This window comes from Carlito syrichta, unplaced genomic scaffold (genome assembly GCF_000164805.1).
Source record: "Carlito syrichta isolate Samal-C Ts95f unplaced genomic scaffold, Tarsius_syrichta-2.0.1 Scaffold304385, whole genome shotgun sequence".
In the NCBI taxonomy this organism is placed as follows: Eukaryota; Metazoa; Chordata; class Mammalia; order Primates; family Tarsiidae; genus Carlito; species Carlito syrichta.
The window spans coordinates 1-16,614 of NW_007248481.1; the positions used below are offsets into that span (position 1 = coordinate 1).

The 16,614-nt window shown below is 58.6% G+C and overlaps 1 protein-coding gene across 1 annotated transcript; it reads left to right on the plus strand.

The window, feature by feature from the left end:
• Positions 1-2,500: 2,500 nt before the first annotated feature.
• DPYSL4 (dihydropyrimidinase like 4) lies at positions 2,501-16,244 on the plus strand. The gene is made up of 13 exons (XM_021713259.1): positions 2,501-2,584; positions 3,187-3,371; positions 5,297-5,461; positions 7,303-7,364; positions 7,459-7,539; positions 8,875-8,943; positions 9,372-9,492; positions 9,965-10,121; positions 10,496-10,637; positions 11,774-11,917; positions 12,708-12,875; positions 14,205-14,370; positions 15,298-16,244. Exons 2-13 carry the CDS (start codon positions 3,248-3,250, stop codon positions 15,387-15,389), a joined length of 1,491 nt encoding a protein of 496 aa, XP_021568934.1. The 5' UTR covers positions 2,501-2,584; positions 3,187-3,247; the 3' UTR covers positions 15,390-16,244.
• The last annotated feature ends 370 nt before the right edge of the window (positions 16,245-16,614 follow it).

The window sequence follows — 16,614 nt, forward strand, 5'->3', positions numbered from 1 at the left end:
CCGAGTGAGACTCCAACTCAAAAAAAAAAAAAAAGAAAGAAAACCTGGGTTGGAGGGTGACATGTGGTGAACTGGGAGCCCAGGCCATACAGTCTCTGCCTGGCCCAGGCCTCCCTCTGCCAGCTGGGACTTCCCTGGGCTTCCCTGCGAATGGACTGGTCCTCTGGAAGGGGCGGGAGTTGAAGGAGGTACCACCTGGGGAGGCAGCCTGGGCCTGATGTGGCTGCAGAGACTCAGCAAATGCCTGGTGGCGACAGGTCAGGACTGGGTCTAGGGCTCAGCTGGGAATGGGCATTAAAGACTGCAGGATGCAGTTGGGAAGGGCCCAGCCACTGGGAATGGGCGGCAGTGTAGACCAGGGGCCAGCAGACTTCTTCTGTTATGGGTCAGATAGTAAGTATTTTCAGCTCTGTGGGCCGTGCTGTTTTTTGTCACCACCACTCACCCTGCTGGGAAAGCAGCCCCAGACACTATGGAAGTCTCGGGGCACTGCCTGCATGCCAGTAAAACTCTCTCTGTGGACCCTGCAATGTAAATTTCATATAATCCTCACGAGTCATGAAATGCTCATCTTTTGGTGTTTTTCAACCAAGATAACATTTACAAATCACTCTTTGCTCCTGGCTATGTGAAGACAGGTAGAGGGCTGGCTCCAACCCATGGCATAATCTGCCAGCCTGTTTGTGGACTGTGGGATAGTGTCTTACCTTTAACCAGTAAGATCCTGAAAATGCAACCTGGCAGTTAGATGTCAGTAAAAATAGTGCATGATGTAATCAGATTCATAGATAATGAGCTCCTGATTGTCTCTGTAGCCCGAGTTGCAGGGCTCGGTTTGATGCTCTTGGCTTCTAACTGATAGCGTGTAAAGGCCGGAGCCGGGAGTTGGAACCCTGGCCACCTCTGACTGGGCCCTGGGAACTCTAGGCAGGTGGCTGAACTGCCCTGTTAAATGCAAACTGTCACTCCTGCCTGGTCAGGACAGTGGATGGAGAAGTGCTCAGGGTCTGTCACGTACATGCATCTTTCTACACTTGCTGTCCCTCCTTCTGTGTCTATTCCCTATTCTCTCCTGAGGTCAGATCATCACCTCTCATAGCCATGCAGAGTTCTGCTAATGACACCCACTTTCTGCTCGATCTTCCCCTTTCTGACCATCTGGTAGGATTCTTAGAAGCAGTTACCAAGCACTGGAGTCACTCCCTGTCTAATGCCACAGCTCAGTGCTGCTGGGCTGATCACAAAGAGCTGGCCTTGCCCACTGACACTTTGTTCACCCACTTAGGGTGCCCCAGGCAGCACTGGAATCTGTGGCCACCCGCTTTCTCCCTGTCCTTCACCCCACTGCCTCTCCATGGGCAAACCCTGCCCTCCTGACTCCCAGCCTCTCTGAACTCTATCACTTGTCACACCCCCTCCTGTAATCTTGGCCAAGGCCCCTCGTTTCACCTGGGCAACCTCAGAAACCACCCATGTGGGCCCCATTTCCATTATTAAGTGCCACAATCTGCTTGTAGCCAAGTAATCTCTTTAAAACATCAATCAGACCATGACTGAAATCTGCTTAAGACTCCCGATGGAGGGCGGTCCCTTGAGTCCCCAGCCCGGCACGCGCCACCCCTGCTGAGCTCTGAGACCTGCCCTGCCTCTGACCCCTTCCTCAGAAGGTCCCGGTCCTCAGTCTCTTGTCTGATCTAATGATGCGATTCAAGTGCTTTCCTGCTTCAGGGCCTTTGCACAAGCTTCTTCCTGGCCCGGAACTCTTGCCCTGGCCACGCTGCCTCCAGGACCGGCCCCTCAGAGCGGCAGTTCTCCGCCCCCGAAGCAGCCTCGCCTCGTCTCCCATTACCCTGTCACGGCATCCTGTTTGTGCTCTTTGTGTGTGTCACAGTCCGTGACGATCCGTGTACGTGTGTTCTTGCTATTGTCTGTCTCCCCTCACTGGGATGCAGCCAGCCCAATGAAGACCATGTCACTGCTCTGCCCTGGCACCTCCTGGCACCGTCACCAGCTCAAAGTGTTCTGGTAGAATCAGAGTCTTGGCCCCTTGGTGTGAGTGGCGGGGGGCGGAGAGAGACCAGGACCCCCAAGGCCTTGAGAGAGGTCCTGAGACTGCATCTCTTCCCTCAGGCTTGGGCTTTTTAATCTGATGCTGAATTTGAAGGTGTAAATATGATCCATTACACTGCGACCCTTTCACTAACTCCAGCTTTGCCCTGTGTCCCTGTTCACCTTCGTGAAACTGCACTGCCTGAGTGGCAGCTTGGGACACGGAGGGCCAGCCAGGTGGGGCCGCCTCCAGGAGGCAGCTGCCTCTCAGCACCCTCTGCCCTGTGCTTGGAGTGTGCTAAACAGCTGCGGGCTTTTGTGCTCGTTTTATGTCTAGAAATTGGGCCTGAATGTCTCCGTCACAGTTCCAGGGGCAGAAGCTGCACTAAGGGTGCTGCTGAGTCACTCGGTTTGGAGAGAAATTCCCCATTTTTTGTTCCCAATAGAGCGACCGCCTTCTGATCAAAGGTGGGAAGATTGTGAATGATGACCAGTCCTTTTACGCTGATGTGTATGTGGAAGATGGCTTGATAAAGTAAGTTTCTGCCAAAGATGTGTTCATAGATCACGTGTGCACACACTGATTACGTGGTAGCCAGGTGGTTTACTTTTGGGTGGAATCCATGTCAATGCTTTCTTCTTTTCCAGACCTTGCTCCCTGGAAACAGTAATGTGGTGACCACTGACAGAGCCCACGCCGTCAGTTAGTCATAAGGTTGAAAGCAGGACACCCACTTGTGCACTTGTTCCTGTCATCTCAGCATTTAGTGGGGGTGCCTGGCTGGCAGCAGGTGCTTAACAAATGCTTCCTGGCCACACCTGTGTCTCTGCTTCTGTCAAGCCGTTCTACCACCTTGTCAATAAGGAAGCAAGTAGAAACTTTAGTGGAAAATCAGAGAGAGTGATGTTTACACAACTTTGGAGGTTCTGTGGTGACTGTCTTAAGCCACTTCATGGGATGTTTTGCTGTCTGACATTATGGAGACACGGGTCCAATAAGTGGTCAGCCCATGTTGCCTTTTCCTCAAGGACCGGAGGCCACACGAATTCTTCCCAGCTCTGCCACATTGCTTTGGAGCCTGTTCAGGTCTAATCTGGCTCTCTGTGCCCAGTGAAATATCTTCTTGTTGCTTTCAGACAAATTGGAGAAAATCTCATCGTTCCTGGGGGCATCAAGACTATCGATGCCCATGGTCTGATGGTCCTGCCAGGTGGAGTGGATGTCCACACAAGGCTGCAGATGCCTGTCCTGGGCATGAACCCAGCTGATGATTTCTGTCAGGGCACCAAAGCCGCCCTAGCAGGAGGGACCACCATGATTCGTGAGTGTCTGGGTCTCCACCTCTCCCGGGGGCGGGCAGCTTGTGATGCGTTCCTTGGTCCTCTGGCCAGGTTTATGTGTGCAAGGAGGAGTGCCCCGTAATGGCATCTTTCTTAGTTCGGTCTTCTTTTCCTGTCTCTCCATCTGAGAAACCCTATAGTGCCCTTTTGCTCTTGCTGTTTCTCATCCTGGGTCATTTCACCTTGGTCAACTCGGGGCTGCTCCTGGGATTTCCAGGAAACAAAAGGATGTGTGTCCAGTTATTATTTCCTGGGGATTAGTAGCCAGTCCAGAACTGGGGTTTGGAAAATTCAGATACCTTGGATGAGGGGAGAGGTCCTGTTGTCTGAAATACCACACATAGGTTTGACCCCAAGCCTCATGCCTCTGATGCTTATGTCAGGAAGAGTTGAGGACGGAGGCTGTGTTTTTAGGAAAAGGGTAAAAGGAATGCTCACTATTAGCCCATCCAAAATGACCAGAGTTACCATTTTTGTAGCTGGCGGCTCCATCCTGATACCCTTTGGCTACACGCTCGCCTCCTAAAACCTTCTGAGCTCAGCAGGGAGGCCCAGTGTAGCAAGCTGGTGAGGTGGGTTCACTGGCCCACCGTGAACTTTTGTGGTAAGCTCAGAGCCAAAGCCTGGCCCCTTCCTGCACTGCATGGCCTTGCATGCCATCAACTAAGCCATGCCTGATGCAGACTTTTCTGCTGTGACTAAGAACTGGTCTAGTGAACCTGGTTGAACCCGGCTCTACCGTTTCTAGCTGTGTAACTACAGGTAACTCAGCTGACTTTCATTCGTTGCACTTTGCTGATCTAGAAAACAGGAGGGTGCTCTCCTTATAAGCTTGTGTGGATTAAGCGAATTAATGCACATAAACTGCTTTGTGGGCCCTGCACGCTGGGAAAAGCAACTCTAAACAGTGACATTTAGTCATTCCCAAAACCACCACTTGGTTTGGTTCATTCAGTCCAAAAGGAGGAAAAACCAATAACAGCCCACCTTGTAATCTCACTAAGGAGACTGGCAACTGCTCAAGTCCTTCATGGGGGCAGCCCAGGCAGGCCAGGACATTGCGTTGTTGATGTCACCTGCCTCATCCCAGTGCAGAGGCATCCGATGAGCTGTGTGGGTCTCTGTGTGGACGGAGAAACGCTGCAGACGTGATGCTGACCTCTGTCCCGCCTCTGTTTTCCCCTGCTGGCTGACCCAGGCAGGCACTGTGAGCTGCTGGAGGAGGAGTGGGTACCCATGTGCTCGGGGGCTGGTTTGTGACCTGAGTGATGGGACATGTAGAAGCCTGGGGGGAGGGTGTGCCGGATGAAGGCAACCCTGGTGGGCACGCCTTCCTGTTGATCCACCCCACTTGCAATTCTTTATCAGCTGTGCCCGGGAGAGGCCAGTGAGCAGTGTGTGGGCCTTGGACATGCAGTTGGCCGGGTGACAGCACGATGGCTGAATGCAGGAAGCGGGATGGCGCTGTTCGTGGCTTGTGAGCAGCCAGCCCAGCGCCTGCCGTTCTGCAGAAGTACAGAGAGGCAGAGCCCAGCACCTCGGACAGCGCACGGCTCCTGCCGGTCCCGTGGGTGCCTCCCTGGGCTGAGCCGGTGCCAGAGGCTGGGAAAAGCCCTGCTGCCCTCGCCGTCCTTGGGGTGTGGCATGAGTGGGATGATTTGAACTGGTGTTCTTCTCTCCTCCGAGAGAGGCCAGGGGACGTGGGACAGAGAGTCCTCTTTGAACAAAGCCACAGAGCTGAGGTTCATGGCAGCCTCAGCCCCTCTCAGGGGCCCGTGTGGCCCCTCCTGTGTCTTCCTCAAATGGTTCTCTGGTCTCTTGGGAATGTGAAACTAAACCTCCCCTGGAGGCATCGGTGGAACCCCATCACCCGTGGGAGGGTCTGCTGACTCTGCTGTCCCCACAGTGGACCACGTGTTCCCTGACACGGGTGTGAGCCTGCTGGCAGCCTACGAGCAGTGGCGGGAACAAGCAGACAGCGCGGCCTGCTGTGACTACTCCCTGCACGTGGACATCCCCCGCTGGCACGAGAGCATCAAGGAGGAGCTGGAGGCCCTGGTCAAGGACAAGGGTGAGGGTTGCTGGAAAGCCCGGCTGCTCACCTGCATGCTGGGCAGAAGGGGTCCCTGCCCTGACCCTGTGTCCTGCTGACACCATGCTGCCCTGACCCCAAGGGCAGGTGTCTAGGTATTGAGGAGAGGTTGGACAGGAGTCATTCGAAGGCCTACCCACTGTCAGAGGATCTAGACTGAGGCCTTCTCTGTCCCTGTCTAAGAGACATGTCCTGCGATTGTCCTCCCTACAAAAGGATGGAGCAATCACGCTGTCAGTGGGTTCCCCTTGGTTCTTGGAAAAGGGACTCTCTCCCACCTCCCGCCAGAGAAAAGGGAAAGTAGCTACCCATTTTCGTAGTATTTTAGGATCCTTTTAGAAGGAGGATGTTTTAAAACCTGTATTTCTCTATTGGCACCTCTGCTGAAACAGACCAGTCTTTAAATAGGTTTAATTTCTTTCCCCATAAAAAGCCTCGAATCTAAAACCACATCAGAGTTTCATCATGGGTTTGACAAAAGTCATAACAGATCGTAACTGATCTCTCATAATCGCATGTGGCCCATAGCTTACAGCCTGGAGCCAGGGCAGGGCAGGGTCAGAGCACTGAGGTGCTGGCAGGTCCAAGAGGTCTCCAGGCCCTGGCACTCCCAGGAGACACCTGCTGCCCACCCATGACCAACTAGCAGGAGGTGAAGGGACTTCTTGAAGACTGATCCTTTGGGTTCCCATTTCCCAGGAGGGACAGTCATCACAAGAGTGTCCTTTGGTACTCAGGACCCCCCCACATACCCTTGGTGGCGGGCTGGTGGGAGGACCCCTCACCTCCCTGCCTGGGGGCTGGTGGGGGCCGTTGACATTCAGTCCCTGGGCGGCACTTCCAGGCAGCAGTTCTGCTTCCTGTGCCGTTCTGTAACCGGACTCTGGAGTCCTACAGCCTTGGCTCAGAGTGGAGTGGAAGCTGGGTCCTGCACCTTTCCTCACCCTGTCGAGGCAGTGCTGGGCTGGGACCTCTGCTCCCCACAGAACCAGGCAGGGGTCCTGTGCCTGCTGGAGGGTACTGCAGGGACAAGGCCACCTCCCAGCCATCACCTCTGTCAGGTACTGTGGAGACGGCCCCAGAGGCCCAGTCATGTGTAGAGGTCTCCTGAGATGGCTCATGCAGCAGAAGGTGACCCAGTTTCCCCACATTAGCTTGTCACATTAGCCCTTTTGACCCAGTGAGGAGGGACTGTGGGCTGGGTGGGTTTGAATGGTGGGAGACTAAGGCACGGCCTTCAGTCCCAAGTTGATCCCTACACAGACCCTGAATCCCAGGGAGGTAGCTCTGGCTGCCCCTGAAACGGGAGAGCTCCACCTTCCTCCTGATTGGACTCCTATGCCACGGGCAGCCAGACCCCAGTTCTCCTGCCTGTCCCAAGAGCCCAGCCCTGAAATCTGCTTGCCTTCGGCATCCCACTGGAGAGAGCAGGTGGAAGAACTCAAGCCAGCAGCTCAGGCACAGTGACTCTGTCCCTCCCAGAGTGACTCTGTCCCTCCCAGACTGTTAGACAGGGGTGAGGGGGCTTCCACCTGCATCTGCTGCTGGGCAAACAGTTGGTTCTGAACCAAGAGCATGAGAAGCAGGCAAGGAGGGGCCAGGGTGTGGCTGACCCGTCCCCACTTCCCAGCTCATTGGCATGTGTGTGTGTGGGAAGGAGGAAGGTGTGCTCATGAGTCTGGCAGGAACACCCAATGACACACCGTGGGTGAGGGGCCCCAGATCCTAGCCCCTCTGGAGAGTAGGGCACAGTGGAGATGCCCTGGGTTGTCTGACGTGTGATGGCAGAGCTGTCTGACCCCCTCCTGTCTCTTCTCCAGGTGTGAACTCCTTCCTGGTCTTCATGATGTACAAGGACAGGTACCAGTGCACCGATGGCCAGGTAAGCGCAGGTGCAGAGAGAAGGGAGCAGGCAAGTGTCTTAGGCCACGGCCAGAGCAGCCTGACACAGGAGCCCTGTCTGTGTCTCTTCTCAGATGTACGAGATCTTCAGCATCATCCGGGACCTGGGGGCCTTGGCCCAGGTGCACGCGGAGAACGGTGACATCGTGGAGGAGGTGCTGCAGGGGTGAGGGCGGGTGGGATGAGGGCTGAGAGTGACCTCAGTGATACCCAGATGTGAGCACTTAATTCTACAAAACCTTGAGGGAGGGAATAGTAAGTATATCATGGCAGCTTACTCAGTCAGGGTCAGATGTCAAACCACCAGTGAGTTAGGGAGCCAGGGGCCTTTAGGGCTCTAATACAAGCTTTTCCTTGATCATACTTCTAAAAATACCCTCAAGCCAAAATGTTGCTGGGGGACACAAGACCGGGGGTTTCTCAGCACCCCATTTCAGCCCTGGGTATCAAGACTCACCCCCCCAACCCCCGGCTGCCACCATCAGGAGCTGGGTCGTTGTTTTCCACCCAACCATGAGCAAACCTTGCGGATTTGGGACCATGTCCTTCCCACACATGCCACTGGGCATGGAGATGGCCTGAGCCTGCTCACACCAGTGCTGACCCTCAGGCCATGGGGGCTGTGGAGTGGGATGGCTCCCAAACCCCAGGCCCAGCACCTTGTTTCCTTCTTTGGCTCAGGCACCTACAGCTGAGGCTCAGCGAGCACAGGCCACCTCTACGTCCTGGACCTCAGTGGAGGTCACCACACACCAGACGCGTCCCTGAGAGTATAGACCCACAGACAGGCTTCCCGGGACAGGTTGTGCCCTGCCCTGCTCCCAGACTCCACAGGAAGGTGGTAACCCTCAGGCAGGAGCACATGGGGGCCCCTGGCTTCCTCATCTACCCATACAGCTGCAAGGGCATCAGGGCGCCATGGACATATCTGTGGCCTAAGGCCGAGCCCCAGGTGGACCAACAGGAGGACTTTGTGGGTCAAGGAGGTACTCAGTATGCCGGCAGGAGGGAGAGCCCACCAGTAGGGGAGCCTCATTACTGGGGTCTGCTTCTCCTGCATTCTTCAAGCCAAAACTGGCATCCGTCTTCCCTACCGAAAGAAGGGTGCTGCTGGTGGAAAGTGCTCTTATCCTCCGTGACTCTGCAGAGCCCTCTTCCCCCAGGGCATGCCCCCAAACAGGCACCCACTGGGGGACGCGATGGGAAGGATACAGCAGTGGGGTAGAATTCTGGCCTTTCAGTTGCAAGCCCTGTGGCCTTGGGCAAGCCCCCTTCCCCTGTCCAAGCCCATCCCCTCCTTTGTAACATAGGGAGCAGGAACCATGCGTTTCCCAAGCCCACACCTTCCTCCCCCATGCTGAGTTCTGTGTGGCTGATTGATTCTGTGGCCCAGCACTCTGCTTGTGGAGCAGGGCCTCCTGGTCATGGACTTGGTGTCCAGGGCTCAGACTTCCCTCAGGCTAGAGCGAGGCACCTGTCGGTTTGTTTAGGAGCAGAAGCGGCTGCTGGAGCTCGGCATCACCGGCCCTGAGGGCCACGTGCTCAGCCACCCCGAGGAGGTAAGAGTCTGTGCCTGCCAAGGGCACCGCAGGAACACCCAGGGCAGACCTCACCCCCATGCTCTCGCCGCCTGGGACTGGGTTGACCTCGGCCCTGGCTCTGAGGCCCAGGCTGGGCTGTGCTCATCCTGTCCTCATCTGGGAGGCAAGAATAAGCAAACAGACCCTGCCCCTTGTAGGCGTGTGTCCCCCAGGACCCCTTGGTCCCCCTGTAGTCTTTAGCCAAGGCCCCGAAGGTGGTTTGGGCAGGGCCTGGGGACTGCATGGGTCCACCAGATCCTAGGCACGCAGGATCTGGCATGTTGCTCGTGTAACAGGGGTGCTGCCCTGGGCCTGGAGTCCCATAGGTAACCCATGGGCATCCCTGCACCCACACTGTTCAGGAGCCCCAGGGCCCTTGCATGGCCTGAGCCCTTTCCCATCCCCAGGTGGAGGCTGAGGCTGTACATCGAGCCATCACCATCGCCAAGCAGGCCAACTGCCCGCTGTACGTGACCAAAGTGATGGGCAAGGGGGCAGCGGACGTGATCGCCCAGGCCAAGCGCAGAGGTGATTGCCTAGCCCTGCCCGATACCCGGGAAGGCCGCGCTCAGCCTCCTGGGAGCTGGCAGCTCGAAGCAGGACAGCGCTGTGGCTGTGCCTGCCCTCTTTGTGGCATGCAGACAGGCCCGGATGGTGCCTCACTCTGGTTCACAGGTCGCCTGTGGCCCAGCTAGGGCGCTGGCTGGCCTGACACCTGGGTGGGGATGTGGGTGTAGAGAGGACCTCTAGTCAGACGCTCAGACCCCTTGCTCCCAAGGGAACCCCAGAACCAACCGTGTCTGCCAGACTGAGGCCTCTGCCCTGCCCTGCCTTCCACTCAGGCAGCCAGATTCGGGATAAGCTGTCACAGACCAGGGAAGAGGGGCAGTCAGGAGTCAGGGGTGTGAGCAGCAGCATTGCCAAGGCCTGCGCTGTGCTAAGGCCCCTGGTGGGGGTGCTGGTGGCAGGTGGGACGCCTCTCATGGGCCTCACGATGCAGGGGTGGTCGTGTTTGGGGAGCCTATCACCGCCAGCCTGGGCACCGACGGCTCACACTACTGGAGCAAGAACTGGGCGAAGGCTGCAGCCTTTGTCACGTCGCCCCCCGTCAACCCAGACCCCACCACAGCAGACCACCTCACCTGCCTGCTTTCCAGGTAAGCAGACATTCCAGGTGGGCCCAGGTTGCTCTACATGCTCCACGCCCTGCGGTGGTCTCCACCTGCTGGGAGACGACAGCACCTCAGGTCTCTTCCACGGAAACCCCGGCACCCACTGGGGGGCCTGGGCGTAGGGCGTGGTGCAGAGTTCCTCATGGGAGCCAGCTTCCCCCACCACACTGGGCCTCATGGTGTAGTCCTTGCTCCGCCCCGCCCTGCACTGGGGTCCCAGCCCTTCTCAGTGTGAGCCTCTCAGTGTGACCACTGGCCTCTGTGGCTGTGCTGGCAGAGCACAACTGGAGCTGATCCAGCCTTTGCCGGCTTAGGAAGGCCAGGGCTCCCGGACTCCCCTGACCTCAGCTTGTTTCCAGTGGGGACCTCCAGGTGACAGGCAGCGCCCACTGTACCTTCACCACTGCCCAGAAGGCCGTCGGCAAAGACAACTTCACGCTGATCCCCGAGGGTACCAATGGCATCGAGGAGCGCATGTCTGTGGTCTGGGAGAAGTGCGTGGTGAGTACAAGCCTGGTAAGGGTACACAGTCCACCAGGAGGGGCTGACAGGGGAGTTCCGCCAAAAGGAGGCCTCTGTCCCAGTAAATGCCCATAAAACAGAGGTTGGTGTGGACGGCCCTTGAGGTGTCATATCCCCACCCAGACACAGCCCTACCATCCCGGGCTCCTCAGACATCTGATTCTGGTCCCCGACTGCCCCATAACTGACTTCAGCAGCTACAGGAGCAGCTGCCACCCTCCCCACAGATTCTGATATTAAGAATGCATTTGCTGGCCGGGCTCAGTGGCTCGGCCTGTAATCCCGCGCTTTGGGAAGGCGAGGTGAGTGGATTGCCTGAGCCCGCGGGTTCGAGACCCACCTGGGCAACTTGGCGAGACCTCATCTCTACAATAAAGTAAAAAATTAGCCGGGTGTGGTAGCATGTGCCTGCAGTTCCTGCTACTCGGAAGGCTGAGGCGGAAGGATCGCCGGAGCCCAGCAGGTCGAGGCTGCGGTGGCCGGGAGCGGCCACTGCACTCCAGTCTGGGCGACAGAGTGAGACTCCAACTCAAAAAAAAAAAAAAAAAAAAAAAAGAATGTATTTGCACACACAGGTTAGTGAGAGCAGGTTCCCTGCCCCTGATAGAATTACACCCTGCGATGTTAGCGGTCTCTCTGGAAGCCTGAGATTTCCTCAGGCCTCTATCTTCTTGCCCTGCTCCGTTCTCTGCTGCCCTTCCCAATGCCCTCACCTACCCCTGTGGCTGCCTCTGCCTCCCCAGGCCTCCCGGGCTCGCCAGAAAGACTGTTACGTCCTTCAGGGGACACAGATGTTGTCATTGAAGCGTCACCATTTACTCACAAAGTGAACACAGAGTAGGCGTTGTCCACTGGAAGGCTCAGACCCGTTGGCTTGACTGAGATGGACCGTCGATTCGCGTGGGCACTGGCACCTCCCCTGGGGCCGGGTGTTGGTGCCCTGTGGGCGTTGCCATGGCAAGGGCCGTGGTTGGAGCCCCCTCCTGCTCCTCACTGTCTGGCGGCACCCTCATGACCATCTGCACTGAAAGCCTAGTGACTCTGTGACCGGCCGCACGAAAGCCCCAGAGTGGCTCCACCCATCCCCCACTCATCTCAGCTTTCTTGCTCCCCAGGCCTCTGGGAAAATGGATGAGAATGAGTTCGTCGCAGTAACTAGCACAAACGCTGCCAAAATCTTCAATTTCTACCCGAGAAAGGGGCGAGTGGCTGTGGGCTCGGATGCTGACCTGGTCATATGGAACCCCAAGGCCACCAAGATCATCTCTGCCAAGAGCCATAATCTGGTAAGAGAAGCCCGGCTGTAAGTCAGGGTCCGGTCGTGACAGGCAGGGGGCAGGAGGGAGCAGGCAGTCAGGGCCACTTCTGGTCAGAGAAGCCTGGCTCTCAGACAGGGTCAGGCCGTAGCAGTGGCGAGCACCCTCCTGTGGCCGTCCCTTCTCTTTTGTGGCCATCGCTGTGGTTGCCCCTGATCATCCATGTCTGACAACACGCCGGGTGTGTCTGCCCAGGCCACCTGGTGCTTCACACATGCACACGCCCGCACCCCACTCAGGAGAGTTCTGGCATGTTCCCCTCCTTTCCCCTGTCCCACGTGGCTCTTACTCAGAAAGAGCAGCAGCCTTGGGTGTCCCGGGTGACGTCTGCCCAGCTCGTCCAGGGCCAGGCACATCCTCTCCCAGCTGCCTCAGGAGAGATGTGGCTGCGACGTCTGTGATCCCACCGCACAGATGACATGGAGGCAGAGCAGTGCCATGTCCCTGCCCAGTCGGGGCAGAAGGGATCCCCACTGCCAGCTCATTTCTGTCCCCTTTGGCCTCGTGAGAAACACGGGACCCAGGGACAGACTCTGTAGATTGAGGCGCCAGGCTCTTCTGAACTCTGGACCCCCAAGTCGCCGCAGCTTGGTGGGGTGCTCAGCACAGACAGTCCAGGCCTCCTCTTGCTGGGAGGCCCTCGGAGTATTCAGGTGGCCGAACAGGGACAGGGCTGAAGGGCGCAAGCGTGGGGTGCCGGACCCTGAGCCTCTGTCCCCAGAACGTGGAGTACAACATCTTTGAAGGAGTTGAGTGCCGGGGAACCCCTGCAGTGGTCATAAGCCAGGGCCGAGTGGTGCTGGAGGACGGGACCATGTTCGTCACCCCAGGGGCCGGCCGCTTCATTCCTCGGAAGACGTTCCCAGACTTTGTCTACAAGAGGATAAGGGCTCGCAACAGGGTAAGGGGGTGCCCCGCACGCAGGCCCTCGCGTGTGCGGGCGGGGGAGCTCTCGGACCAGCGGGCGGGGAGCTTCTCCGTGTTCATGTGGTTTCACCTCCTGGTCAGCCTGGCCTGGCGCCCCGAGTGGTCAGGAAGGCAGAGTGGGCCATCGCTCATGCAAGCCCCCGCCAGGTGTGAAGACCAGGGCCTCCTTGGGGGAGGTTGGCGCGGAAGGCCCTGCAGAATTCCAGGCCAAGGTCAGCTCTGCCAATGCGCTTCTGAACAGTGGCTTTAGGTGTTTTGTGTCCCAGAGAATCCCCACGTGTTACAGATGATATGGACATAAAAGCAGCAAAAAATCCCTAGTCACCGCCTCCCCAGGTAAACCACCAGTCAACCGTCAGTGTAGACCCTTCCAGGATTTCCCCATGAATAGACACACACACCAGTAGAGACTGGGACAGCGGGCTTGTGTGAACGTTGCAGTGTGAGCACCCTCCCATGTCCTTCCCTTCTCTTCTGTGGCCACTGCCATGGTTGTCCCTGATCATGTGTGTCTGACAGCATGCCAAGTGTGTCTGCCCAGGGTTGCCTGGTGCTTCACACGTGCACACACCCACACACCACCTACACAGGCACGACACACATATACACACAGAAGCACATGTGTGCACACACAATGGCCATGCATTCTGGTTTATGTTATCTGAGCTCTGCTTCAGGTTTTCTGGAAGGCCGTTGTCTGACCTCGATGAAGGAAGGATGGCGTTCAGGACAGGCTGGGGCGGGTCCCCTGGTGCGGGGCAAAGTGCTGGCTTCCTCCCTCTGGAAAGAGCGTGGCGTCTGCACTAACTTGCAGAGACACAGCTGTCATTGATCAGCTGACCTTAGAAGGACGCCCCGCCCACCAGAGTGAGTGAGCTGAGAGGCAAGATCCAGGCCTAGAGCACACAGTGAGGCCCGAGTGCCACCCTCACCCCCTCCCTGAGGGGTGGGGGCACAGTGGGTCATCCCACGGGAGCCTGCAGACCAGTCCTTTCACAGCCAAGGGGAAGGAGGTGAGAGAGGCTGGCTCTCAGCCACATGCTGGGCAGGGTGGGGCTGCATTCAGACATGTCCGAGTCCCCGGACTTGATATGTCCCCGTCCAGGGCAGGATCCGGTCAGAGCCCCTCAGCGCTGGACTGGGGCCGGCAGTCACGGCTCTAACCTGGATCCTGAGGGAGCAGGACTTGAGTGCGTGTGGGGTGGGCCCACACAGGGAGCCCCAAGTTTCCGAGCCCGGCACCGGGAGGGAGGGTGCAGAGCCGAGCGGCCCAGCCCCTTATGCCCAGCCCCCTGCCCATCAGCTGGCGGAGATTCACGGTGTGCCCCGCGGGCTCTACGACGGGCCGGTCCACGAGGTGATGGTGCCCGCCAAGCCGGGGAGCAGTGGCCAGTCCCGCGTGTCCTGCCCTGGCAAGATCTCAGTCCCACCCGTGCGCAACCTGCACCAGTCGGGATTCAGCCTGTCTGGTGAGTGGAGCCGGGGGCTGGGGCCCTGCTGGAGCGTCCTGAGGGACGGGAAGCTCCTCCCTGGGCGGGGGGCTCGGGGCTTCAGATACCAGCGCTACACAGGCAAGGCGGCCTCGGGGCTAGGGGCTCTGGACAGCCAGCTGGGGACTGAGGGCGGTGGGAGGCCCGGCCCCTGTGAGAGGCCTTGTGAGGGGCTGAGGGGTGTCACCCTAGCTGGGGAGGCTCCTGCCCTGGTGTCTGCCCCACAGCAGCTGTGATGAATCCCCACCTCGAAGCAAACAGTCGGGGTGGGAGCTGTCATGGTGCGCCCTGGGGCAGCCTCCAGGGGAGGTGAGGGGTCCTCTGGGAATCCAGCCCCCCACCAGCTAGCCCCGGAACTGAGAGGCGTAAGGAGGGCCCCGAGCTACCTCCCTGGGCACTCAGGGACACGCAGGAACACTTGGAAGGCTTCCAGCGGCCTGTGGTGCCGGCCACTGGGATCCAGCCTCTGGAGGCTCTGGTGCTCCAGGCGCGTCCTCCCCACTCCGGGAAGCCAAGGCAGGCCCTGCTTGCCTCCTGGGGACTCAGGACGCAGGGGAGGTCTCTGAGAATCCAGCACCATCTGGGAAGCCGGGGCAGCCTTGTCCCTTCACCCCGGGCCTGCAGCTGGGACAAGCGGGACTGGCCTGGCCTGGGCTCCTCTTGGGACCAGACAGGCTTCCTATAAGGTCGGCCTGGAGCTCCCGGTCCCTTCCGCGTGCCCGAGGCCTCAGCATTGGCAGTGCCTGCCGGGCGCCCAGTTCACCGGCTGCCAGACGCGCAGCCGGACAGGAGCGCCGCAGTCCTAGCCTCACGGCTGCAGCCCTCCAGCTGGCTTCGCCCTCTTGGGCAGAAAGGACCCGCCCCACCCTCATGCTCCTTCTCTCACCCACCCTGGCCTTGCCTCAGGCTCTCAGGCGGACGACCACATCGCCAGACGCACCGCCCAGAAGATCATGGCGCCCCCTGGCGGGCGCTCCAACATCACCTCTCTTTCCTAGACCTCCAGGACTTGGGATCCAGCAAGTCGCGCCGTCCCCACCCGGCAGATGGCCACGGGGACCGCCCGCCTCCATTAGCTTTTTCCTTTGTAGACGTTATTTAAAGGGTGCTCGGCCTTGCCTTCCCCTCCCCCACAGCTCTCCTCTTGGGGTCCCAGGTCCTGCTGCGAGGAGATCCCTTGACAGAGGGCTGAATCTGGGGCGATTTCACTGCCAGGGTGAGGAGACGCCATGGAACAGGGACAGTCCGGGGGGCCCCGAGCCCGGGTGCCTGGTCCACCTTGGTGTGGAGGCAAGGCTGGCTCCCCCTAGGCTATGGGCACCCCCGGGGCTTCATAGAGGGCACGGGAAAAGCTGGATGCCAGGCTTCGAGTTTGGAACCCGAGAGGGTCCAGGTGCTGCCGGGTGGGTGTTGGCTGCCTTCTCCCCATTACTAGTCACTGCCTCGAGGAAGCCCCGCTCCCCAGTGCTGAGACACAGCCTCCTCGGAGGCCCGGCCCCCGTCGGCCTTCAGGGAGGAGGCTGCGAGCAGAGCCCTCCTGCCCCACAGAGCTGCTGAGACTTCAGGGATCCATCAGTAACTTGGTGTAGTGCAGCTCCCTGTCCACATGTCCAAGGGCCAAACCTAAGCTTTCTTCGTAGCCCTCCTCCGGGGAGGTCTTGCAACTCTTTAGCCAATACACTCTCCTTTTATTACAGAATGTGTATTTCCATAGGCTGCTTAGATGAACAGTTTTGTACAGTGAGGACGCCTGTAGCCAGGAACTTGTGCATGCCACCCAGCACCTAGACAGGGGCAGTCGTCCCGAGTTTCAAGTGAATTGGGTCAATTAAAGGTGTCTGGGCTAGAAGCCGCCTGTGTGTGGACAGCCGTATCTTCTCTACCCATGGGCTGCAGCCCTGCCGCCCTGCCCTGGCTTGAGCCAGCTCTGGGGCTGCTGGGCCCGGCAGCGCTGGGAGGTGGCCCTGAGCGGGGCTGGTCTGAATAGTGAGGAGGGGCCTCGTCCTCTCACAGGGAAGGCAACTCCAGGCAGCAGAGAGCTAGGAGTCAGAGGGAGGACCCCTCACCTCGCACACATCCTGACTGCTTGGCCCCAAAAGGCTGAAGGCCGTGGGGTGCGTGGGGAGCACGTGGAACCAGGGTGCCAGCCTGCTGCCACGTGAGGCGGACACGGCTCACAGACACCATGGCCAGGCCCGGCACTGAAGGCAAAGCAGCTGCAGA

Bases quoted from the DNA above. Each gene is read 5' to 3' on its own strand.
- DPYSL4 (XM_021713259.1), top strand. From the start codon at position 3,248: ATGGTCCTGCCAGGTGGAGTGGATGTCCACACAAGGCTGCAGATGCCT. The intron at 7,540-8,874 runs GTGCTGCAGGGG...CGGTTTGTTTAG, and splicing joins ACGGTGACATCGTGGAGGAG to GAGCAGAAGCGGCTGCTGGA. The intron at 12,876-14,204 runs GTAAGGGGGTGC...CCTGCCCATCAG, and splicing joins GGATAAGGGCTCGCAACAGG to CTGGCGGAGATTCACGGTGT.